This window comes from Mustela erminea, chromosome 18 (assembly GCF_009829155.1).
Source record: "Mustela erminea isolate mMusErm1 chromosome 18, mMusErm1.Pri, whole genome shotgun sequence".
Lineage (NCBI taxonomy): Eukaryota > Metazoa > Chordata > Mammalia > Carnivora > Mustelidae > Mustela > Mustela erminea.
The window spans coordinates 35997948-36023834 of NC_045631.1; the positions used below are offsets into that span (position 1 = coordinate 35997948).

Below are 25887 nucleotides of genomic sequence, written 5' to 3' on the forward strand. Positions count from 1 at the left end.
GGGTGAGAACAGGAGACATCCCTGAAGTCCCTATGCACCAGAGGGAGGGGTGGGGTTCGGATTTCAGGTCAAGAGCACAAGAGCCCGCACCCCCACCTGTCATTTCCTCCTTGCCTCCTCACCGTGGGCCATCCGTGCTCCCAGTGCCTGGATACTGCCCACCCTGGATACTGCCTCAGCCATGTGACATTTTGGCCAGTAGGATGCCAGCAGACAAGACAGGAGCAGGAAGCCTCGCATTTCCTTCTGCTCGTGGCTCTGGAGAGCGGGACAAGCCTGAGGGATATGAGAGACCTGTGAGCATGTGGGATAGAACATCCTGGGCCAAGGGAACAGCCAATGCAAAGGTCCCCCAAGGCAGGATCTTGCTCCATGTGTCCAAGAGAGCAAAGGCCAACGTTGTTGCAGCCCCATGAGGAAGGGCACAGCTGCACGAGGTCGCGGGGGCCGGACCATAGAGGGCTTTGTAGGCTCCCTGAGTGAGCGGAGAAGCCGAGGCAGTGTGATCTGACCTAGGGATCTGAATGGATTGCTTTAGTGCTGCTAGGAGGCAGGCTCAAGGTGATGGGGAGCGGGGGAACCAGGGGACCCGGGATGTCGCACAGAGACCAAGGTGGCTACCGTGGAGGTGGGGGGAAGAGACCGGATTCCAGGTGTGCTAGAAGCTCTGAGCTTAGAGGATTTGCAGAGGGACTGAAGGTGGAGATGAGTCCGTGAGCGCAGGAGGACTTCTGAGCTAAAGACAGCCCGGACACCCTGCCTGAACAGCCTTGCGGTCCCACCCAGAGGTTCTCCACTGGCCTTTTTGCCTTCTGCAAACACATTCAACTCTCCCCTGCCTCAGGACCTTGGCTCTTACTGTTGCATCTTTCCCTTTGGTCTTTGCTTGGCTAAATCCCATCATGGGGTCAAAGCTTAAAAGCACTTCACAGAGACCTTCCTGGGAGCCCCATTCACCCCTTTTGATAAATTGTCTATCCTGCTACTCTTCCTTCCACCCTGCTCTTTCCCTTTTCTGTGCTCATTGTAATAATATACATTAGCCCGTGCTTACTGGTTTGATGTGTCTCCACTGGACCACAGGGAGCATGGCCCCTTCCTAGCCCATCTCCAGAGACAGGCTGCCTGGATTCAAGGGTCTGTTCCTCCCATTTAAACCTGTGTGAATTTGCAAATGCTACTGAACCAACCAGCCTCAGTTTCCTCCTTGAAAACATGGCAACAACTTTAAGGGCAAGACCCAATGAGATCATTGACATAAAGCACTGAGCTCGATGCCCAGGCCTTCGTTCCACAGACGTTAGTTAATCCGCTAGCCATAGAAAGGAGCCTAGTGTAAGAATTATCTAGAAGCTCGTAGTCTTGTTTACATGATTTAACTATATTTGGCAAGCTCTCTGAGCAGCATAAACAAGCAGCACTCCAGGTACAGACTGCCTAGATGAGGCAGGTTTGAAACTGCCTCTTGGCAAGTTCCCATTTGGGGGAAATGAGAGAGATGTATGTCATTTGTTGTTTTCGGTTGCTTAGCATCCAAATACCCATGTGGGGGGTGGGGCACGAATCCCTAGAGGAGCGGGAGGCAGGGTTCCCCTACGGAGTGAGGCCGGACTCCCTCTCCCAGGAGCGTGGGGCACTCAACCTGGGCTGATCCCATCCAGGATGTTGCCACTGACTGAGGGTCATGGAGAAGCTCGGACCATTGAGATGTCAATCCTCTGGTGTCCGGGCACCAGGGGGCAGGGGGGGGCTGTCATTCTCATTAGTCCTTCCCCGTGCTTCTGCCTCCCAGCCTCCTACATTCCTGCCCAGATGATGAGCCTGGCTCTCCGGCCTGCCCTATGATTCGATGGGCCACCCATCATCCTTCCAGAGAATTCCTTTCAGGCCGTCATTCACTTGAGTTGTTTTCTATTGTTGCAAGCAGGAACTCTGACTCGACCGTCCTCCCCAAAGGGGCTGAGCACCAACCCTCAGAAAACCTCCACCGTCCCCCTGGACTCCACCCCACGCATTACCAGGAACATAAGACTCCCCGGGAGGGCTTCAGGCCGTGAGTCAGTCTGTACAGTACTCAGAGTCCCCAGAACACAGGGGAAGGGGTGTGGCAGGCTGATATTTGGAAATATCCATCAGACTTCTTTCCTGGTACATGAACCCACCCCGGCCGGCTGCAGACGGTAGCAAGGATGTCTCCAGGGCAGGGCTGTTCCCAGGAGACGTAGAGAGAAGCGCAAGTAGCTAGGTCTTAAACCTTGAGCTTCAAAACCAAGGTCCTGACCTCAGGAACAGTAGCAACCCTGCAAAAGCATTCTCTCCCCACCCCACTCCACCCGGTCCTCTAGGCCAGAGTGGGGGGCACACAGAACTCAGGCAGGAGGGGGGCCTGATGCCTGGGTGAGGGCGTAGAGGTGTCACCCTCTTCGAATGCCCAACATGTATTTACAAGTAAAGCAGACGTGGTAGCGTGGCTTGCCTGGGCAGAGAGGGCCCGAGGCGGCCCCCTCCCCTGTTTCCCACAGAAGTGGCTGAGAGAGGGTTCTGGGGCCAGAAGAGGCCGGGAGTCTGCCGGATACGATGACAAAGGAGGCTGGAGGGAGCACGGGCCTTCTTGGTGAATGCTGGCAACTGTGGGCACCAACGGGGGTGGACACCAGCATGGACAGACACCAGCTCGTACAGGCCAGTGGGGCCAAAGCCTGACCGGTTAAACCACCCACTCTTGGTTTTGGCTCAGGTCATGGTATCAGGATCCTGGGATCGAGCCTGGCGTGGGGTTCTGCCCTCATTATGGGGGGAGAATCTTCTGCTGGAGATTCTCTCTCTTCCTCTGCCCCTCGCCCTCCTCGTGCATGCTCTCTTTCTCTCAAGTAAAGAACTAAAATCTTAAAAAATAATAATAATAATAATAAAGTCAGTTATGGTAAACAAAAGTGTCCACACATCTGACTGCAAAGTGCCCCCGCCACGGAAGCTCACCACAGTCACTGCCCACAAGAACAAAGGGAGGACAGATCATCCCATGGGCTATTTAAGGAGAGCTGTGGAGACATTCGACAGACTTTGAAGTCTTGATATAAAGACCTTGCGTTTATTAAGCCCTTACTGTGTGCCAGGCACCATGCTAAGACTGTCCATGTTATTTCTGAACAAGGTGGGAAATCATTCCCATTCCACAGGTGAGAAAACCATTAACACACAGGTATTGCGTGAGAGAGACAGGATGCAGTGGGCTGATCTCCCACAGGACGGTTTTCATTGTGGCAGTTGCAAAAGTGGGCTCCGGAGGGGTAACCGGGAAAACTGCTCTGGGGCTTTAAACCCGAAGGTGTTGCTGGGAGATGGGAGGCCTGGGAGGGACGAGGTAAATTACAGCGCAGGTTCTTGGAAGGAACTCTGGCAGGAGCGGGGCGGCCCCTGGTGGACGTGACGAGAACAGCAGCCCGGTGGCTCTGACCGCGCCCAGGACCCTGAGCGGGGAGTAGAGGGGCGGCTTGGAAGAGGCGCAGAGACAGGCCACATGTTGGGTGCTTGTGGGGTCTGGACATAGTGGCTACTCCAGGGGGGCCCGGTCTGGGAAGGGGCATTCTGTGAGGGCAGACAGGAGGAAGGAAAACCACCTTCACTGAGCACTGACCGAAGGCTTCCATATACAGGCGCAAGCAAACCAGAAGAAAATCAAGGTCGCGACCTGAAGATCGAAGTTGAATTCAACTCAGAAAAAATTACATGCGACCAAGCAAATCTCTTTATAATGCTGAGGGGGGGACAAGACCCCAGAGGTTGCACTGTACACCAAATAACATAACATAAAAACGTACGTCTATCAAGATAGTGAAAGCCAACCCACAGGATGGGAGAAAATATTTGCAAATCATATACCTGGATAAGGGACTTGTGTTCATGATGCATCCAAAAATCTCCCAAGACTCAACCATGGAAGGACAACTCAGTTTAAAAATGAGCGAAGGATTTGGATGGCCATTTCTCCCAAGAAGATATACGATGGTCAAGAATGCAAAGCGATGCTCAAAGTCATTCCTCATTAGGGAAAAGCAAAACCACAAAGAGGACAACCACTTCACACCCACCAGGATGGCTCAGACAGGTATGCACAAGTACGAGCGTGGACGTGGATAAATTGGAACCCTTTTACATTGTTAGTAGCTGTGCAAGATGGAGTGGACACTGGGAGAACAGGCTGGAAGGTCCTCAAAATGTTAAACATACAGTGATCTAATGACCGGGCACTTCCATTGCTGTATGTATATACACTCAAGAGAGTTGTTTTTTGTTTTTTTTTTAAGATTTTGTTTATTTATTTGACAGAGATCAGAAGTAGGCAGAGAGGCAGGCTGGGGGGGTGGGTAGTGGTTTGCGGGAAGCAGGCTCCCCGATGAGCAGAGAGCCCGATGATGCAGGGCTCGATCCTAGGAACCTAGGATCATGACCTGAGCGGAAGGCAGAGGCTTAACCCCCTAAGAGAGATTTTTTTTTTTCTTTTTCTGAGAGAGAGCGCATGCCCATGAATGCACAGATGGAAGAGAGGGACAGGGAGAGAGAGAATCTCAAGCAGGCTCTATGGCCAGTGCAGGGCCCTGAGATCATGACCTGAGCCCAAATCAAGAGTCGGTGTTTAACCGACTGAGTCAGGTAGACGCCCATGTTTTGTTTTGTTTTGTTTTTAAATTAAAAAAAAAAAAAAAGTTCTGGGGGGGTCGCCTCAATGGCTCAGTCAGGCCTGCTTAGGATTCTCTCCCTGACCTTTTGCCCACCCCCCGCCCCATTTGCACATGCACAAAGGCACTAAACAAACAAACAAATAAAACCTTTTTTTTTTAATTAAAATAACACAAAATAAACATGTCCACACAAAAACTTGCGCAGGAACGTTCACAGCAGCATGAATTCATGAGAGCCGAAACCTCACAGACATCCATGGTGCACCAGTGAGCGTGACTGCCTTCTGCAATAGCTGAAAAGTGAAACAACCCAAACACCCGTCAACTGATGAATAAAATGTGTCATCTCCACCCAATGCAAAATTAGTCAGCAATAAAAAGGAATGAAGGGTTGATACGTTCTATATTATGGGTGAACTCTGAGAATATTGTGCTAAGTGCAAGAGGCCAGACGCAAAACACCACATATCTCGTGGCTCCACTTAAAAGAAATGTCCAGAACAGGTACAACCATAGAGATAGATAGAAAGTAGCTCAGTGGTTGCCAGGGGCTGGGAGAGTGAGGAGTGACTGCTAATGGGTCCCGGGTCTCTTTTTGCAGGATGGAAATGCTCTGAAATAAGACTATGGTGATGGCTGCACAGCCCTGGGAATTTAAAAAAAAAAAAAAAACACCCTGAATTATACACTTTGAAGTAAGTAAATATCATGGTGTGTGAATTATCTTTTAATAAAGCTGTTACTAAAAAACATATGTGGGGCACCTGGGTGGCTCAGTAGCCTCTGCCTTTGGCTCAGGTCATGATCTCAGGGTCCTGGGATCAAGCTCCACATCGGGCTCTGCTCGGCAGGGAGCCTGCTTCTCTCTCTCCTTCTGTCTACTTGTGATCTCTCTCTCTCTCTGTGTCAAATAAATAAATAAAATCTTTTTAAGAAAATAGGCAAAGAAAAGCTATAGAAAAAGCATGGAAAAATTAATAAATGGAGATACCTCTCAGCCCTTAACGGATTGGGTATTTGAAAAATAAAGAAAAGAACCACGCTTCTCAAAAGTTATATGTTGCAAACCCCATCCACTCTTTTTTTTAGTTTATTTATTTCTTAGTAATACAACCAACCAATTACTTAGTAATACAACCAATTACTAAGAAATACAACTAAGCTGTATTACAATTACTTAGTAATACAACCCAACGTGGGTCTCGAACTCACAACCCAGAGATCAAGGGTTGCCCATTCTTCCGACTGAGCTGGCCAGGCGCCCCTCATCCAATCCTTTATTCGAAAAAATTATATTGAGCATCGATCAGGTACCATTCAAAGCCCTGGGGATACAGCCCTGTCTTGTGGGGGGGGGCAGTGTGGGGGCGGGGAGGGGGTCACTGCTCTGGTGTCGTTTACATTCCAGAGGTAACATAATATTTATAAACATATACAAAAATTGACTTGGGCTGCAAAGGAAATCTCAATTGATTCCAGAAGAAATAGTAGGGACATGCCCCATTGTTTATCGCTGCAACTGAGTACATGAGGAATAAATAATCACAGTAGAAATAAAATCCTTCAACTGCTTAGAAACATTAATGCTCTCTTGTAAACAACCTTATGTTCAAAGAGAACATTAAGACCCCATTACAGAGCACTTGAAAAATGAGTTTATATAAAAAACATGCACATACATATCTGTGGGATAACAGTTTTTCTAAGGACACGGCCAGCGTCAGAGCCAAAAGGGGGCTCCTGATGATTGCTGCTGTTAACATTTTCCTGGAAGGAATGAGCCATACGATTTTTTTTTTTTTAAGATTTGGGACGCCTGGTGGCTCAGTTGGTTAAGCGCTGCCTTCGGTTCAGGTCATGATCCCAGTGTCCTGGGATCGAGTCCCACATCAGGCTCCTTGCTCGGCAGGGAGCCTGCTTCTCCCTCTGCCTCTGCCTGCCTCTCTGTCTGCCTGTGCTTGCTCGCTCTCTCTCCCTCTATCCCTGACAAATAAATAAAATCTCAAAAAAAAAATTAAAAAAAAAAAAGATTTTATTTATTTATTTGACAGATAGAGATCACAAGTAGGCAGAGAGGCAGGCAGAGAGAGAGGAGGAAGCAGTTTCCCTGCTGAGCAGAGAGCCGGATGTGGGGCTCGATTCCAGTACCCTGAGATCATGACCCGAGCTGAAGGCAGAGGCTTTAACCTACTGAGCCACCCAGGTGCCCCAAGCCATACGATTTTAGAAGAGAATGAAGTCAGAAGGGCTGTGGCTCTCAAACAGCATCAGACTGGTGAAGATTGGAAAGCTGAAACCCACTGCTGCCGAGCACAGAGTGAAGTGAGCTCCAGCTCTGGAAAGGGCACAGTTCCCTGCAAGTGTGCCCTGGCTTCAGCTCAGCCATCCCACCTCTGAGAAGCTTCCTGCAGAAACACACAAGTTCAGGTGAGCCTCTTGCAAGGGACTGAAAACAACTCAGCATTGCTGACAAATCAGCCAAAAAATTCCACAGCTCCGCTCTAGAAGGCTCTGAGACCCAGCCAAGAAAAGAAGTGATGTCTATAAAATCTGTTGTTCTCTGGTGGAGGCAATTTTGCCCACCAGGGGACAGCTGATAACACCTGGAAGCCTTTATTATCATCAGATAGTGGAAGGTGTGGTTCTCCCGTCCTGTGGGCGGAGACCAGGGACGCTGCTCTCCCTGAGGAGCACAGGACTGCCCCCCACAAGGTCTTATTCCTGAATATCCATAGGGCCAAAACTGAGAAAGCCTGGTATAAAGTCACAGGGAGAAATACCCACAAGGAATTGTTTCAGTTTTTTATAAAGTTCAGAACCGCACTTCTACTGTGCTTGCTCGCTCTCGCTCACGTTTTTTTTAAGTATATTTATGCAGGTACGCACATGGAAAGAATATTGGAAAATTCATCCCTAACGTCTCATTCATTCATAATTCTGTCATTCATTCAACAAACATTGGGCACCGAGGGGGAGTCCCAGGCACCGGTCTGTCCTATGGCCTGGGCACGCATCAGGGAATAAGGCAGAGGAAATGTCTTCATGCAAACCCCGGGGTTTCTGGGAGGTGCCCAGGAAGACTGAATTCTCTACTTTCCAGGCATTTGAGGTTTTCACTTTTTTTTCTTTTCTTAAAAAACAAGAGCCTTATATTACTTTGTCAGTGAACAAGAACAAATACTGTAGCTACCAGCACACACAGAGATGCGTAGGGGAGATAGGAGTCAGGCAGGACAGAGTCCTAAATTCAGAACAGCAGGTGGGCTGGGCAGGTGCCCGGACGCTCAGCCCCAGCTCTTCAGGCTGCCTCTCTGAACCTCCTGGGAGGAGGGAGACACCCACGAGCCGAGAGAAATGCAGCTGGGGCCACACCATGGGGAGAAGCCCGCAGAGGGTCTGGAGTTCTCTTACGACCCGCCTAAAAGTTGTCTTGTGCTGGCGCTGATGGAAAATCCCGCCACCCCAATGAGCTAAGCTCTTGGACTGGCCCTTGTTCCCTTCACCCTAAATTCAAATCCCCATGTCCTACGGTGACCCCCGCCCCCGAGGACCCCGCTCTTCCACCCACCCCTGGGCTTCAAGCACTGCAAGGTAGTTCAACAGCCCGCATATGAAGTCAGCTTCTTTCTCCACGAGGCTTCTTGCTGATTCTAAGACCAAAGAAAAAACCTATACGGCCTCAACAGTGCCCCTTTCCCCGCAAGAAGACAAAACCAAAGAGCTGAGGGGAGGTGGGGCCTGCAGGTCAAGGGTTGTTGGAAACAAACGGGTCCCTGGACAAACGAAGAACCCTGTGGCCTCCTGTCCGCTGGTAGGTACCCAAGGCCTTAGCGGGAATTGGCTTAGGGCCACCAGGACTCCAGCCAGCGGTGACAATAGACAACAACAGGTATGGAAAGTATGTTTGCATATTCTATCCTTGAGTTGTCCCTTCAAGCACAACAGATGATTGATGCCCGTGGTATAAATGAAGAAACTGAGGCTCGGGGAGTAGTTAATCATCTATGACCCCCCCAATTCCCAAGTAACAGTGACTCCTCCTCCCACCGCCCCCTCGGCCCTCCCTTCCCAGTGCCCAGGCCCTTTTTAGAGAGCCGAAATGACTTTTTAGCTGGGTCTCCAATCCTACTAGCCAGCACGGATTTTTCCTCATTGATTTGACAGATGCTTATGAGGCCTACTAAGGGCCAAGTGCTACTTAGTGGGGCCACAGTTTTATCTGCCAGGAGCAGGCATGTCCCAGTGTGAGCAGCTGAGGGGCACAGGCCTGGGCCCTGGATCCGTGAGCCCAGAACGTGGGCGTGCTTCCAGCCTCCCGCTGCCTTGCAGCCTCCGATCTGTGCAGGTCCGGGGGTGACACAACAGCCCTGGGTCTTCTGGGGGTCCTGGGAGCCCCCCACTGTCTTCTTCATGGCACACAGGTGTGTGGGGGACGGGGAGAAGCCGCATGAGGCTGCCTTCTGCAATGCCTACCTCCATACTTTCCTCAGCCCTTAAACGTCTTTCTTTTTGTTTTTCAAAGTAGTATACACAAATATTAATAATAATGGAAACAGTTTGCAAAGGAGGATCTCCAACCTCAGGAAACCAGAATTTTTTACAGCCAGCAGTGGGCCCCACCTGACCTCTGCCACCGAAGGCGTCATTACCTTTATTATACTGGGCTGTAAAGAAACCCGCCCTTTGCTGTGGAGAGGCACTGTGCCTGCCTTCCAAGATCCTTCCCTACACAAACAGCCTTGAAAAAGTCCAAAGGCAACCCACACCTGTGCTCTACTCACAGCATGCAAGAGGGCTGTGAAGTCTCTCCCAACAGTGAGAAAGGCCTAGAAAATGATAAAGCCCAGACAATAGAAGAATGCAGGCCTGGCAGGGTAGCAAGCTCCCACACTCGGGGCCACTTTCCACCTGCCCTAATCAACCCCGGGCTGGGGAGCAGATAATCAGGCCGCCCCACCCTCCACCCCGGAGCCCAGTGAAATACTAGCCCGTCCTAAACCTGTTAGCCTTTACTTCCCATGCAGTCAAGGCTCTTGTCTACATTTCCCGCTCACTGCCTCTGCCCCCGAACCCTGGTGCTCCTCTGTGAGGCTCCTTCGGCACATCCTGCCCCTCCCCTTCCTCTTGGGAACTCTCAGTAACCCTGTCCTTCTGGTGTTAGTGGTCTCCTGATCTCTTGGCCACCCCTCAATAATCATAAAACCTACAACCCAAGAGTCCATCTCTCACTGTCCGATTGGACAGCACCCTGCAGGGAGGCCCTGGGGAAGCAAGTGCTCGTACAGGTGGCTGGGGGGAATGCGAACGGGTTAAGTATCAGTGGGGGAATATGTGGTCGTGTCTAACAAGAGTACGTGTGCATTTACTTTTTGACCCACCAACCCTGCTTCTGGGAATCTAGCCAGAATATATACCTTCACCAATAAAACATACATAGGCAGATTACTAATTACGGCATTGGTGGTAATTACAAAATATTGGACGTAAGCTAAATACCTGTATCTAGAGAATTTGCATGACAGACTACAGAATATCCACCCAGAGAGGCGGATCTCTTTGAGCTGATATTAAATGCTTTCCGGGGGCGCCAGGCCAGCTCAGTCAGAAGAGCCCGTGACCCTTGGTCTTGGGGTTGTGAGTTCGAGCCCCATGTTGGGTGGGTGTAGAGATTACTTGAGAATGAAATATTTAAAAATAAACAGATGGGGGCACCTGGGTGGCTCAGTTGGTTAATAGTCTGCCTTCAGCTCGGGGTCCTGGGATTGAGCCCCACATCAGGCTCCCTGTTCAGCAGGGAACCTGCTTCTCCCTCTCCTTCCCCTTGTGCTCTCTCTCTCGCTCACTCTCTCTCTCTCTTTTATTTATTTAAATAAATAAAATCTTAAAGAATAAAAATAAACAAATAAATAATTTCCGGATGGACCGTTTAGTGAATGAAAAGCAAAGTAAAAATAAATAAAAACACAATAAAATAACTTTTTTAAAGATTTTATTTATTTATTTATTTGACAGAGAGATCACAAGTAGGCAGAGAGGCAGGCAGACAGAGAGGGGGAAGCAGGCTCCCTCCTGATGCAGGGCTTGATCCCAGGACCCCAAGATCATGACCTGAACCAAAGGCAGAGGCTTTAACCCACTGAGCCACCCATAAAATAATTTATTCAAAAAAGCAAAGTAGAAATGAATATATGTGCTACCTTCTCTGCAAGAAAAAGAAATAGTAATAAAATAGACATCCATCTGGTTAATTCTGCAAAAAGAAACCTAGAAAGGATAGCTCAGAAACTAAGGAGATTAGTTTCCTACAGGAAATAGATGAGAGCAAAATGGAAGGAGTGGGAATGTTGGATGACACTTCTATGAATATAAATTTCTGCATAATTTTAACTCTTAGAACCATGTCCGTGGTGTTTTTTTTAAAGCTTTTATTTATTTTATTTTAAAGAGAGGGAGGAAGAGCCTGAGTAAAGGCAGAGAGAGAGGGAGAATCCCAAGCAGACGCCCCACTAAATGCAGAACGCAACATGGGGCTTGATCTCACGACCCTGAGATCACGACCTGAGCCAAAACCAAGAGTCGGAGGCTAAACCCGCTGAGCCACCCAGGCGCCCTGAACCATGTTCAAATTCTAGGTACTCAAAAAGTATAAATGAGGATTGGGAAGAACTCTTAAGACGCACACACAAACAATGAACCTGTGTTTCAAATGAGTGGTGCTGGGACCATTTCCTGTGTACCACAGGATTACCAGAGGAGTAAGTATTTGTGAGGGGTCAGGAGCCAGATCTCCCACTGTTGAAGAGAGTTGTCATATGGAACTGAAGAAAGCCGGGAAAGCCCTCTGGTTGGGGGAAGAGAGCTGGAAGCCTCAGGCATGAACTTGTGGTCTGCGATATACAGATGTCTGTGTATCTGCGTGTATGTGTGGTTCCAGTTCTGACCACTCAAAGGGCTCTGAAGCATTCTTCTTGGCCTCCCCGTAGGAATGAGAACACCTCTTCCCCCAACTAGAAGGAACCCGGCTCCTCAGAGAAGTAGCGGATCCCAGGGCTGGGATGGGGAAAGTGACGAGTTGAGCCCAGAACTTCTGAATGGGCCAAAAGTTAAGAAAATGCCCATAAAAGAATGGAGATACGTCACAGGATATGGGAAACAGCAGGAAGCACATACTGTATGAAGTTGGATCATTTGAACATCAAAATAAATGAGAGGGTGCCTGGCCAGCTCAGTCAGTGGAGTGTGCAACGGCTTGATCTCATGTTGGGAGTTCAAATCCCACATTGGGTGTAGAAATTATTTAATAAAGTCTCCACTCACTTGTATGACTCAGTTGGTTAAGCATCTGATTCTTTTCTTTTTAAAGATTTTATTTGTTTGACAGAGACACAGCAAGAGAGGGAATACAAATATGGGGAGTGGGAGAGGGAGAAGCAGGCTTCCCACTGAGCAGGGAGCCCGATGCGGGGCTCCATCCCAGGGTCCTAGGATCATGACCTGAGCCAAAGGCAGCCTTTAACGAATGAGCCACCCAGGCATCCCTAAGCGTCCGATTCTTGATTTCAACTCAGGTCATGATCTCAGGATTATGAGACCAATCACTGAGTCGGGTTCTACAACCAGCGCTTAAGAGTCTCTCTCGGGGGGGGGGGGGGGGGGCGCCTGGGTGGCTCAGTGGGTTAAAGCTTCTGCCTTCAGCTCAGGTCATGATCCCAGAGTCCTGGGATCGAGCCCCACATCGGGCTCTCCACTTCTCGGGGAGCCTGCTTCCTCCTCTCTCTCTGCCTGCCTCTCTGCCTACTTGTGATCTCTGTCTGTCAAATAAAATAAATAAAATCTTAAAAAAAAAGTATAAATAAAATAAAATAAAAGGGGTTGGGGCTTGCCCCACTGGTGGGCACGGTCAGTATCAGTCTCGCGGTTACAGATTTGAGCTCCATATTGGATGCAGAGACAACATAAACAGTTAAAATCTTTTAAAATAAATTAATTAAAGTAAATTAAAAGGGAAAAAAAGAAGATCGAGAGAGAGAGACCCCAAAATGAGAAGAAAACCTGAGTGTTGTTGAGGGGCTCCGTGAATGGGGGATGCCTGAGTGAATGGGCAGAGAGGTGAGTGAGTGGAAATAGGCGGAGCCCTCCGTCCATCCCCGGCCCCGCCCATGCAGGTGAGGAGGGGCTGGTTGGCTCTCTCCATGGCTGACCACACCCGGGCCAAAGTGCATTTTCCTACCCATTCACAGGAGCTGAGGCCAGGCAGATCCTTTCAGCTTCCTCCTCCGCGGCAGCACCACCTTCTTCCATTCCTGGCAGAAAGGGCACCAGGGAGGCAGCGTCAAGCTGGCGACCTGGGCGCCCCAGGTCTGCGGCAGCAGAGGGACCCATTGGTGAGCATTTCCCTTCCTTGGCTCGTTTCCGTTTCCTCATCTGCCCTTAAGCAGTTTGGCCCAACTTGGTGGTTCTCAACTTGGGCCACACCTTCGAATCAGCTGGGGACCTTTTAAAAATTCCAGGGCCCAGACAGCACCCCAAATCAACAATGTGGGACCCAGGCACCCATGGCTTTTAGCGTTTCCCAAGTGGTTCCAGTGCACTAAAGTTTGAGAACCTGTGAGCTGTGACCTCCTGGGCCCCCTCCACCTTTCTGATGCTCTGTCCATTTGTCCTGTCTTCTGTCACTGGAGGGTTAAATGAAATGTGAGAGTCCTCCCCAGGTTCCTAACCTCGGCACCCCCTGGAGGTAGCTGCAGCCCTTTCCCGGGCTTTCCCCAGCCCCATGCACTCTTCACCAAACCTCCTGTTCCAGTGCTCCCAATCCCCACCGTCTCCATTTTTATGTTTGAAATCAAGGGATATGAGATCCTGGGCAAGGCAGAGTCTCCCAGGTATGGGCTGGGGTCTTCCTGTTTTCTTGGCACTCGCAGCTGTGAGGAAGGGCCTGGGAGAAAAGGGAGAGAGAGCTGGGTAGGACAGAGAGCCTGCTCGATCCAAGAACCTAAGTGTTTGGCTTTTCCTATCCTTGATGTAGAAGCTGCTAACCTTTTCCAAGGAAACATCTAGCTAGACGCCAGTGGCTTGAGCCTCCTGGGGGTGCGTTCCCTTGGGTAAGCACTCTTAGCCACCAGGGTCACCTGCTGGACAGAGCCTGGGAAGGGAGGAGGGAGCCTTGCATCATTCCCAGCACATGCCGGGCAGCCCCGAGAGTCTTAATTAATTTGCCCATCTATCAAATAGGCACCTCCCTGCCCCATCTCACCAGGCCAGTGACCACATCGTTGTTTCACTGCACACAGATGCACGGAGCTTTCAGAGGTGTTTCCTACGTGGTTGGAACTTTGTGTCCATTCGAGAGGGAGTACTGATCTGACGAACAACAGAGCTGACCCATGGCTGAACCCCAACAGGACAGGAAGGAGGAGCCGGCAGGTGAGTCAGGAAGATCTGTTTTCCACGTGGTCCTCAAGGATTTGGGTAGTACCGGAGGAAGATACGGGGGGGTGGGGGTGGGGGGAGATGCTGCCGTGGGTAGGGGCAGTGGCCCTTCCCAGCTCTGCTGCCCGTGAAGTCAGGACAGAGGGAGTAGACCGAGTGTCCCTGAGGGGGAAGCAAGTATCAGCACCTGTGCTAACAGTAGTGGCCAGTCAGTACCAGTGCTCACTCCTTTGCTTCTTAATACCTTGCGAGGTAGAGATTATTAATCCCATTTTCCAGATCGGAAAACTGAAGCTCAGAGAGCTTAAGTAGCTTGTCTAACGAGTCATGGCTACTGTGGCAAAGGAAAACTTCAGACCCAAATAGGCCTGACTTCAAAGGGCGTGCTTTCTGACCTCTCCAAGACCGGGTCCACACACACGGGATCTTCATCCAAAAGGTTCATCCAAGAAAATGCTGTTTTCTGTGCCAGGCCAGGCTGGCGGTGGGGCCAGGGGGTGGGGTCCCGTGCTCTGTCTGTGTGGGGAGAGTGGGGGAGGGGTGGGGAAAGCATCATTTCAGGTTGGGTACCAGAGACTCTGAGGGACCTCCAGGGAGAAGGGGTTGCTCCGTGGCCCAGGGCGCAGGGCGAAGAGGGGACTGCAGATCCCGCCACCTTGGGAGGGGCTGGGGAGGGACTGGGCAGTGGGCAGAGAGCACTTGAGCCAGAAGCAGGGCTGGCTTCTTGGGCCTGTCATCCCAGCAGCTGTGCAGAACCCCACAGTCAGAAAATGTCCCACACTTCGGATTAAATGCTCTGTGGTCACTGGCTTGACTTTTAAATAATTTAAGATTTTATTTATTTGAAGTCAGTCAGAGAAAGACAATTATCACATGATCTCCCTGACATGAGGAAGTTGAGAGGCAACGTTGGGGGGTTGGGGGGTAGGAAAAGAATAAATGAAACAAGATGGGATCGGGAGGGAGACAAACCATAAGAGACTCACAAAAACAAACTGAGGGTTGCAGGGGGCGGGGAGGTGGGGAGGGAGACGGTGGTTGGGTTATGGACATTAGGGAGGGTATGTGCTATGGTGAGTGCAGTGAAGTGTAAACCTGGCGATTCACAGACCCGTACCCCTGGGGATAATAATATACTATATGTTAATAAAAATTTTTTAAAATGTATTTTATTTATTTGAGAGAGAGAGCACACATAAGCAGGAGGGAGGGGCAGGAGAGGGAGAAGCAGACTCCCCGCTGAGCAGGGAGCCCAATGAGGGGCTCGATCCCAGGACCCCAGGATCATGTCCTGAACCAAAGGCAGATTTAACTGACTGAGCCACCCAGGCGTCCCCATTTTAAATAATTTTATCTTGGGAGTCTGTTTTGTAAGTGAAGTCAGCCAGGACGATGGAGCATGTGCTGGGGAGAAACTTCACCCCCGTGTGTGCATGGCCCCACTCCCAGCCCACCGCCCCTTCCCCACCAGAGTTCCACTGTCCCCTTCTGCCCCTGGTGGGGACTCAAGAAAGAGTTGGAGTTGAGGCAGGCAAGGCAGGGGATGTTCCGAGGGCAACAACGAAGAGGCAGGAAGCTCTCCCTGCCCCCATCCAGGGTCAGATGGGTACAGGTGGGAGGTTGTGATTCCTGGGGGGGTCACCCACCTGCCGTGGGTTAGCGGTGCAGAGCCGTTTTGCACACCTTCCTTTTGCTCTGGGCTCCACTGATGGAGCTGGCTCTGGTCACATCCCAGTCCTGCCATTTACGCATGCGGCAAGCTCAAGCAAGTTACTTCACCTTTCAGCCTCAATTTTCTTGTCTGAAAATGCAAATGTCAACATCCCATGGATTTTTTTTGAGAACAGTGAGGCTTTTTTTTTGCCCCCAAATGCAAATCTGATTGTGACAAGCCTTGGGCTAAGGCTAAGATCTGTCTAAAGGCTTGGTGTTGTTCTAGAATAAAAACCAAAACCTTTCACCTGGGCCAGTGCTTTCCAATAAAAATATTGGATTTTTAAAACCACATATTTAAAAAATTTCCTCAGGATGCCTAGGTGGCTCAGTCGGTTGGGCATCTCCCTTTGGCTCAAGTCATGATACCAGAGTCCTGGGATGGAGTCCCAGGGCTCAAACTGTGTTCGGTGGGGAAACTGCTTCTCCCTCTGCCTTCTTCTCTCCCTGCTTGTGTGTGTTCTCTGACAAATAAAATATTTTTAAAAATAAAAAAATAAAAAATAAAAATGTCCCAGCCACATTTTAAAAAGTAGACAGGTGAAAATAATTTTAATCTATTTACTTCGCTCAATATATCAAAATTATTTCCACATACAACCAATATTAAAAAAATGAATTCTTCACATTTTTTCCTGCCTTTGAAATGGTATTTTATGTATTTTTATGAAATGAGTGTATCTCATTTCACATGACTGGTGGCTACCGAATTGGACGGCCACCATCTGACGGCAGCCTGACACACCTCACACCATCCCTTCATGCTCTCTGCCCAGCAGCCGCGTTGGATGGTTGCCTTTCCTTCCTCAGAAGCTCCGCTCTATCCACACACAGGTTTCTTATGCTATTTCTAGCCCTGGGAACCTCATCTTCCTCTTTTCCCCCTGGATCGGGTTAAGCCTACTCAGCCTTGCCTTCAGAATTTGACCTCCATTGTGTGTCTGGCCCTCACCAGCCCCACGATTTAACGTCACATTTTCTTGAGGTCCGTTGATCAGGATCTCTGTCCCCTCTAGCTTGCCAGCTCTAGGACAGCGAACACTCTGGGTTTTTGTGGTGGTGGCTTGAACCGCATCCCCAGGGCTTAGCAAGGCGCCTGGTGCAGAGCAGGGTCTCAGGGAACAGGGCCTGTGAGCCTGGGAAGGGCCTGGCCCCCAAAAAGGATGCTAATACTCACTCTTGTCTCCCTTCCCTCTGGTGGAGAAAATTCCTTATAAAGGACTCTCCTGGAGAATTGGGGACACGAAGCCCTCAGCGCCCAAAATATTTAAGTCGAAACTTGAGTTAAGCACGCAGATTATAAATATTTCTTCCCCAGATTACATACCGCTTAAAAATAGCGTCCTGGCTCCTTTTCATGATTTGGGCCGTGATGAGGGAAAATGACACTTCAAGTCTGAACATAAGTACTGCCCTTTTCGTGACTTGGCTTTTCCCTTGAGGAGGCGGAACTGGGGAGCAGGAAGTGGAGAGGGGGCATCACTGTCCCTGTTCAACTGGCAGATCTGGAAGAGAGACAAACGCTGAGGTGCTGCCATTTCTCGCTTTTTAAGATTTGAGAAAGAGAGAGAGTGCGCTGAGAGAGCATGAGTGGGGAGGGGCAGAGGGAGAGAGAAGCAGACTCCCCTCTGAGCAGGGAGCCTGATACCGGGATCCATCCCAGGACCCTGGGATCATGACCTGAGCCAAAGGCAGACGCTTAACCCACTGAGCCACCCAGGCGCCCCAACGCTTTCTTTTTCTAATTCTTTCCCAGGTGAATGTAAACAAGGCTCCAACCCACAGATGCCAGCTGACCCACGGGATGCCAAACCTGAGGACACCCGTGTAGGTGAGGACTCAGCCCCGAGGCCCAGTGGCAAAGCCAAACACACCGCTTGGGTTCTTCTCCCTTCAGTCAAAAATCCCTCCTTCTCGGGGACAGTGTGAAGACTCACTCTACACCACTGCCCACGCCCCCCCAACCACGCAAAAGATGGTACAATTATCCTGATTATCCTGATTATCAGGGCCTGTCACCTTGCAGTCCTGGGGAGGGATGCAGTAGGAAATCACAGAATCATCTGCACGTCTACACAACAGTTTCCCGAGGACACAGAGCCCCAGGGCTCAACAGTTCCCTGAAGCTTTTCAAATAAGTTCCAACACCTACCAGGTACTGCTTGAGGGTGGTATATTTAAATATTTATTTTTTCAATCCTAGCTCGGCTTCAAACTGCAAGCTTTCAGGTGAGTATAATGGGGTTTACATCGCAGACCGTAACAAGCACCCCAAGAAAAGACTAAAATTTGATGCTCCTATACCCGTAAAAACTGCTGCGTGTCTGTTACACAGTTCTGTGCTGGGAGAATGGATGACGCCGACTGAAAGGCTTTAAATCGGGTACTCTCTCTTTTACAAACGAACTTGCAGGTGATCTAGAGCTGGTGCTTAAAGTCAGAATTAAGAGTCCCAGAGAAAATGACTTCATTGAGGTTGAACTGAACAGAGGAGAGCTGAGTTATCAGAATCTCCTGAAAGTCAGTTGCTGCGAACTGGGGATTGAGCCGGAGCAAGTGAGGGCGATCAGAAAGCTGCCAAACACACTGCTCAGAAAGGTAGGGTTTGCAAAGGGTCTAAATGCAGACGGGGTTCTAAGTGGGCAAAATTAATGTTCTGTGAAGCTAATCACTTATCTCTTGTGTTTCTAACGTGAAAACAAATTTAAGCCACTGGGAAACTTGGACTGTAGGACAGCCATGGTAGCTAGGTAATTTTCAATCTGGTGCTTTTACTGACTTGCACACCTAAATTCATGAACCCTTCAATACGGTCTGAAATACAACTAAGGCCCGGAGAGAAGACTCAGGTCAATACACGTGGCCCGTTCCACCTCTGCGGACCTGGCTGGTTCACAGGTGGCATGGTGCCCCGGGAAAGGAAAGACTCACCCACCTTCCTTTGCCTGCCACAGCTCAGCCTTTGTTATCTCATGAAACAAAGCTGTTTTGCATTTGTATAGAGATTCCAGATGCAAAATACAGTTCTCTAATTTCAGAAGAAAAACCTCATTTCTTTGGGTATTACTATTTTAAAAGTTTCAAAACGCCTTTACCAATTCTCACTGGTGTCACGGCTAATATATTCTTTGTAAAGGAATGGCAGGATGATTGTTATTTTCTGGACTTTTTAAAATGCCCTTTTCTGGATTTGAAATAATGTATATACAATCACTGATGCATGATAATTTCTTAATGAGAGTTATAATTATTACTTTTTTAAAAAAAGCCCTTTTCTTCACCAATATTGGTGTGGGACTACAGTCAGTCCCCTTAGGAACCTACAACAGAGACCAAAAAAAGAAAAAGTCTCAACTGCTACTTTAGCTTACCATGACAGAGAAACCATTACAGAAATACCCTGAATTTAGGCAAGAACCAAAGATGCTGGCCATTAAGATTTTTTCATCTTAATAATCTCTCATGCTATCTACAAACCACCCTATAATTTCTTTTACATATTAAGGACAAAGACATTCAAAGACTACAGGACTTTCAGGAAGTAGAACTCATCTTGGTGAAAAATGGAAGCTCTGAATTCGTTGAACACGCAACATCCCTGACAGAGAAGGCCTGCTACAACAGCAATGCTGCCAAACTGACCTATTAGAAAACCCCAGAAATGAAACCGCCGGTATCAATGTTTTGTAAATAACCAAGTTGGAATGCATGTACCGGTTTGCTACCTTCATGTGCGTACTTTGCAAAATTGTTCCCTCATCTCAAACTTCTCTGGGCAGGGAGAAATTGTCATATCATTTCCTATTTACACTTTGAAACTTGCCTATAAAATGGCATGACTTGCGTTACTGATGAGGCCATTTTTTTTTTTTTTTAGTTTTTTTAAAAATTTATTTGCCAGAGACAGTGAGAGAGAGCACTAGAGGGGAGAAGGTCAGTAGAAGCAGACTCCCCATGGAGCTGGGAGCCCGATGCAGGACTCGATCCCAGGACTCCAGGATCATGACCTGAGCTGAAGGCAGTTGTTTAACCAACTGAGCCACCCAGGCGCCCTTGTTGAGGCCATTTTTAACAAACTACTTGCCAAATAGCCAAGGCACAGCCCACAGCACTCAACTCTGCTAGTCAGATGGAAACAACAAAGTTGGCACTCTTACCAAAAACTCGCTCGAAGCTAGACTCCTCCTATTCCACTACCTAGAGCTCTTCCGGGTCAACTCACCCAAACTCTTAGGTAAGATCTGCTGGTACTTTGGAAGCACTCTGGGAGCTGGACCCCACTTACCCACTTAACCCTGTCCACGGTCATTTCTCTTCAGTCATTACTCCTGGACTTGAATTCGTGGAACTGAGCTCTGAAATACCGGAGCTCCTCTGGCCAAGCAGGATCTCGTCTCCCCCAGCACATAACAGGGCCACCAGGTTGCCTCTGCAAATGCTCAGCACCTCAGCTTTGATGAAGGGTGGGGGGACACGCAAACACTACACTAGCACTTACCTAGCCCAACTGTCCAAAGACCAAGGTTTTAAATAGTGTGGGTACCGACGTACAGATCATCCCACTCAAAAATGTGAAGCGTGTGTGGGTGGCTCAGTCGACTGAACATCTGACTCTTGGTTTCAGCTCAGGTCATCTCAGGGTCAAGGTGGAGGCCTGCATCTGCTTGTCCTTCTCCCTCTGCTCCCTGCCACCCCCACCACCGGCCTCTGGCACATGCTCTCAAATATATAAATAAAATCTTTAAATTAAAAAAAAAAAAATGTGAGGAGTTCATGAGACTTGAACCTGCAGTTTGCTTAGTAGCCCTGGGCCTCTCCAGATGGAAGCACTTCTGCTGGAAATTTAAGCTCCGCATCCACGTCACAGGTCTTTGAGAGACAGGACAGCCCGCTGACAAGCCAATTCAGCACAGTGCCGTTCCAGCGCCACAAGGGCCAATTCCCTAAGGTATTCTCAATTTTGTTTGGAATAAGGAAAACTTGGGGCAAGAGCTGAGGACTGGCTTTTAAAATCACCCTTGCGAGGAAGTGGAGTTTTAGGTGGTATTTTTATGTGAATATGGTAGAATAAATTTGAAAAAAATGTTGGGAGGAAACCTTACACTATGACAGTAACAGAACCTATAGAGTTGCCTAATGATCAATTACAGTAATTGAATGAGGGCAGCAATTTATCACCAGGCTGTTGAGCAAATTCTGTATCCGTTCAAATAAACATAGTATGCACCTTTGAAGAAATTATAAAAACATATTTCCTGTAACATGAATAGTCTTAAGGCTGAAGATTAAGAGTAAACATTGAAGCTTCAATGGGGCGCCTGGGTGGCTCAGTAGGTTAAGCCTCTGCCTTCAGCTCAGGTCATGATCCCGGGGTCCTGGGATCAAGCCCCGCATCCGGCTCTCTGCTCCGTAGGGAGCCTGCTTCCCTTCCTCTCTCTCTGCCTACCTTTCTGCCTACTTGTGATCTCTGTCAAATAAATAAATAAAAATCTTTATAAAAAAATAAAAATAAAAATAATTGAAGTTTCAAGAGTAATTTTCATTGTAATTTATACTTCATGCAGACACTGTGGAAATTAATTTCTGAGGAAGGTGCAAGTCCACTGACTTTTATGCTAACTTAATGTCATTTTAAGATTTTTAGGTGGTTGAACTGAATCAGGTACTAGGACGCTTGTCCTGAAAGGTTCCAGAACACATGTAGGTTAAAACAAAAAGGTGGAATGATCTAGAATTCTTAGTCGTTCACAATCTAACACTCATTTACAATGAGGGGACTGGTAACAGCAGCAGGGCCCCTTCTACCCTCAGAGTGTTAAGTACCACTCACAGGCCTGACAGACTCCACCAGGAGGTGGCGGTGTTCCTATTTTGCTCACTGACCTATCCCATGTTATCAGAACAGCAGCTGGCATACCAGCACTCAGTGCTGCAAGGAAAGCAGGCAGGGGAAGCCCCAAGCTCCCACTGGGAGCCACACTTGGAGATCAAAAGGTCCACTGTGGAAAGAGGTGAATTTTATGCACTTGCAGGTACATTTCTACTTCTAATCACTTCCCCTTTTTTATTCTTTAAGATTTTATGTATTTGACAGCAATCACAAGTAGGCAGAGAGGCAGGCAGACAGAGAGAGGCAGGCAGACAGAGGGAGGCAGGCTCCCTGCCGAGCAGAAAGCCTGACTCGGGGCTCCATCCCAGGACCCTGAGATCATGACCTGAGCTGAAGGCAGAGGCTTTAACCCACTGAGCCACCCAGGCGTTCCCCAATCACTTCCATTAGAGTAAATATCTAATGCTTCATGGTGTCCCTCATTAAGAGCAAAACAAGGCCAAAATGGAACAGCCCCTCTGATCTGACAATCTAAAGTGAACAGGGGTAGGATGTGCTGACCACCTGCCAGGAGTACTGCTCTTCTCACCCAGCAGTTCCCTTCCTGGAAGAGCGTGAATCTTCAAGAAACAGAGAACAAAAGCAGCCGCTCCCTGGCTGACACCCAAATCCCAAATGGAAAGTATGTAAAGATAAAAATAAGTGATATCACAGGGCACCTAGGTGGCTCAGTGGGCAAAACCTCTGCCTTCCGCTTGGATCATGATTCCAGGGTCCTGCATCAGGCTGTGTGTTCAGCAGGGAGCCTGCTTCCCCCGCACCCCACCCCCTGCCCATCTGCCTACTTGTGATCTCTGTCAAATAAATAAAACCTTAAAAAAAAAAAAGTGATCACAAAGAAGACATACACTTAGGCCCTGCTTCTAGCTTTTAAAAAACAATTAAGGCCCCAGATTTTGCACTCAAGAAACCATACCTTTTACACCTGCCAGTCACTGTAAGAGGGTAAATTTTTAAAATATGGGTATGCTTATATTTCTATTTTACTACCTACACCAAGACCTTTTCCCATTTTTTAAGTTTAAATTTTATTAAGAAATATCATACATACAAAAGTACATGAACATACAGTTTAAAAAAGAAACCGCCCATCCAGCTTTAGCAACAAAGCATTGTCAGCAGTTCCTCTGAAGGCTGTTCCATGCCCTCCACGGTCTCCTCTCCCTCCGATGCAAGAGTAACACTGAATTTCATGTTATCATTCCCTTGCTTTTCTTTCATTTACCACAGATTTAACAGCTGGACTCTGACCTTCACAGAAATGGAACCACAGCGGATGTATTCTTCTGCAACTTGCTTTTCCGACCACCAAGATCCATCCATGTTCACACAAGTAGCTGCAGCTCAGTCTGACTTCCGTGCAATTCCACTGTAGGAATGGGCCACGGAATCTATCCAGTGGACTGCTCAAGGACAGGCAGGGTCATTCCAGTTTGTTTTTGTTTCCCTTTTCTTCCTATTACAAATAGTGCTGTTACGACATTTTCACATCCACATCCTGACACACACGTCTAAGAGTTTCACTAGGGTATGTATCTAGGAGCGGAATAGCCACAGAGAGGTTAGGGCACAGCCACTTAAGCCAAACTACTTCCCAAAGCCGTTGTTCCTAAAAGTTCTTCCATCTGTTGCTGTTGACAACTGAGCTACTTGGGAGGGCTGAGAAGAAACAGATCAACTATGACTCTCAAACTGCATTTTCAAAGTAGGAAATTTAAAAATCTGATACAACAATGAATAACACATTGACTTCTCTGCTTTGGTTTACTTGAAATGTATTTTTAAAAACTACATGTTAAAACTTAAAAGGGCGGTCTCCTAAATCTCAAATGTTTCTAAATATACGGAGTGAAAACAGCAAGATTCAGAACATATGGTGTACTTCATATATAAAAAAAGGTCTATACATATATGCTTATATCCCCTACCACCCACCTCCCTCCAGAAAGAATAACTGTTAACAGTAGCTCCTGGAGAGAAAGAACAGAGGGACAGGAAAAAGAGAGAGATCACTTAACACTTCTACTGTTGTTTTTTGTACCATGTACAGGCATTACAATTATAACATAAAATTCTTTAAAAGTAGTCACCTGGGGTTCTTTCATAAACAACTAAAAATCAGTCTGAACTCACACTTGAAAATCAGCCCTGAACGAAGTCCCATCCCACAAAAAATATACACAATAAATTCTCAAGTGTTTCCCTTGTTTCATGCACTTTAGAGTAACGTTTAAAATTATCCACACAGCCCATCTAAGATGCATTTTTAAAAGCTCGGCATGAAGGCAAGCTCAAAAAACTCCGACCCTAAATTGTTCCATCGTAACATCTCTAGAGGCGGCTAACAACCTCTATGTAGTCCAAGTTTTCTCAGACCTTGGAAACAGGGTGGTTTGTCCTCTGTGGCACTAACTATATATATATAGAAGAAACCAGACCGACTGCCCGCAAGTGTAATGTGTAAGGAGAGGAGATAAATACCTAAGCTGAAATACCAGCTTATAACTTCAAGAAGGCAAGAGATGGATTTTAATCCAAACTGAAAAATACAGCTGACCCTTGAACATGAATTTGAACTGCATAAGTCCACTTATATATGGATTTTCTATAGCCAAGTACTATAAATGTATTCTCTCTCTTCCTTATGATTTTAACACTTTTTCTCTAATTTGCTTTACTGTAAGCATGCATTATGTAACTCACATACAAAATACATATTAATCGACTATGTTATATAGGTAAGGCATCTGGTCAACAGTATGCTATTTGTTTTTGGGAAAGTCAAGTACATGTGGATTTGACTGAATGGGGTGGGGGAGGTGGCACTCCTAACCTCCCTCGTTCCAGGGTCAACTGAAATATAGTGATCTGTTTGAAGGAAAAATGTCTTAAAATGGGAGGCGATGCTACAGTCTTCCTATACTGCAGAGGGGAGGACGCCAGAGCAGCAGACGCATTACTTGGTCCCCTTGAGACACACAATGGCAAGTAAGCTACCAGACCAGTACTACAGTTGAGAACTCTGGCCAATTAGAAGTTTATCCCATTTATTTTTGTTAATGAGCTTGTTTAATTTCTTAACTTTTAAAAATACATGCTGAAATATTTACAGACTAAACAGTATGTCTGAGACTTGCTTGAAAATGATAGGAGGCAGGGGATACATACACACATGCACATACACATATAAAATAAGACTGGCCATTGAGTCTTACTAGTGGTGAGTTTTAATAGAGGCTAATTATACTGTTCTACTTTTATGTAAGTCTTAAGTTTTCCAAAATAAAAATAAAAAACCTGATTGCTCTGATCCCATTCCACTCTTATTAAGTGATCTTCTGAGTAACAGAATCTGGCGCCCCTGAAAGGCTTATCACAGAGAAAATACACACAGACCATCTGACAACTGTTTGGCCCTCAAGGCAGAAATGTGTATTTCTCATAGTAAATTCAATTAGCACATAGCCTCTGTATTAGGTTCTTATGAATTAGGTAAGAATCATTTCCTCTCAAGCCTGAATGAATTCGGGGTGTTGAGGGCAATCCAACTTGATCTCCAACTAAAACCAGACCTTAGTCATGGCCACACTAAGAGCCAGGCCTCTCCCTCAAACTCTACAGAACTTCAATCATGAAATACATCTAAGTGACCACAGAATCACGAAGATGATGACTTTTCATGAACTCATTTACTTTACCTCACTGAAATAAGTTAGCTACTGATTCTAGATGAGGCAGAACAGATCTGGCATTTTAATTCCTTAATAATTTATTGCCGTAATAGTTTAGCAAACTGTTTTCTGTTCTTGATACTGAATAACAGAATATGGTAAACTAGCACTTTAAATCCTTTACTCTTAAAACCACAAACTTGTCAAACTACACAAAGCCATGCTTGATCATTTCACATTTTATCTTAACCCTGACAGAGCCAGAATAACCCATTCAACTCCTGCTGCAATCTCCAGGATCAGCTAGTAAGCAAGGAGGGCTCTGTGCTCCTATAAAGATCACACAAAGAGCACCTCTGAGGTGGTGGTTTCCACTTTCCAAAGCTTGGTGGAGGGTACTGTAGTAAATTCTGTAACAGTTCGCCATGCCCGTTAGGATGAGTACAGTGGCATAGTCGTGAAGCACTGGACCAAGAGGCAGAGACCCAGGTTCCGCCGGCTA

General features: G+C 47.6%; 2 protein-coding genes and 1 long non-coding RNA gene across 10 annotated transcripts in view; 1 reads left to right on the plus strand and 2 right to left on the minus strand.

The window, feature by feature from the left end:
• Nucleotides 1-12488: 12488 nt before the first annotated feature.
• LOC116578078 lies at nucleotides 12489-17434 on the minus strand. Its single transcript, XR_004280727.1, has 3 exons — nucleotides 17152-17434; nucleotides 15758-15912; nucleotides 12489-12985 (listed from the first exon to the last, which is right to left on the minus strand). It is a non-coding gene; the product is annotated as an uncharacterized LOC116578078 (long non-coding RNA).
• On the plus strand, nucleotides 12901-19744 carry ANKRD40CL (ANKRD40 C-terminal like). Its single transcript, XM_032321977.1, has 5 exons — nucleotides 12901-13066; nucleotides 13973-14105; nucleotides 17581-17655; nucleotides 18238-18422; nucleotides 19330-19744. Exons 2-5 carry the CDS (start codon nucleotides 14066-14068, stop codon nucleotides 19471-19473), a joined length of 444 nt encoding a protein of 147 aa, XP_032177868.1. The 5' UTR covers nucleotides 12901-13066; nucleotides 13973-14065; the 3' UTR covers nucleotides 19474-19744.
• Nucleotides 19745-22717: 2973 nt separating this feature from the next.
• LUC7L3 (LUC7 like 3 pre-mRNA splicing factor) overlaps nucleotides 22718-25887 on the minus strand; it is a 31888-nt gene continuing 28718 nt past the window's right edge. For 4 of the 8 annotated variants that reach the window (XM_032320179.1, XM_032320177.1, XM_032320180.1 and 1 more), the window contains one exon: nucleotides 25301-25887. This exon is cut by the window's right edge. The gene's annotated coding sequence lies outside the window, so the exon portion shown is untranslated. Of the gene's footprint in view, nucleotides 23374-25300 lie in introns of those variants that run through there. The other 4 variants (XR_004280461.1, XR_004280463.1, XR_004280460.1 and 1 more) reach the window with 2 other exon arrangements.

What these genes read in the sequence shown, in the direction of transcription:
- ANKRD40CL (XM_032321977.1), top strand. Translation starts at nt 14,066, where the DNA reads ATGGCTGAACCCCAACAGGACAGGAAGGAGGAGCCGGCAG. An exon ending in CAGGAAGGAGGAGCCGGCAG is followed by an intron (nt 14,106 to 17,580) that starts GTGAGTCAGGAA and finishes ATTCTTTCCCAG; the next exon opens with GTGAATGTAAACAAGGCTCC. An exon ending in ACCTGAGGACACCCGTGTAG is followed by an intron (nt 17,656 to 18,237) that starts GTGAGGACTCAG and finishes ACGAACTTGCAG; the next exon opens with GTGATCTAGAGCTGGTGCTT.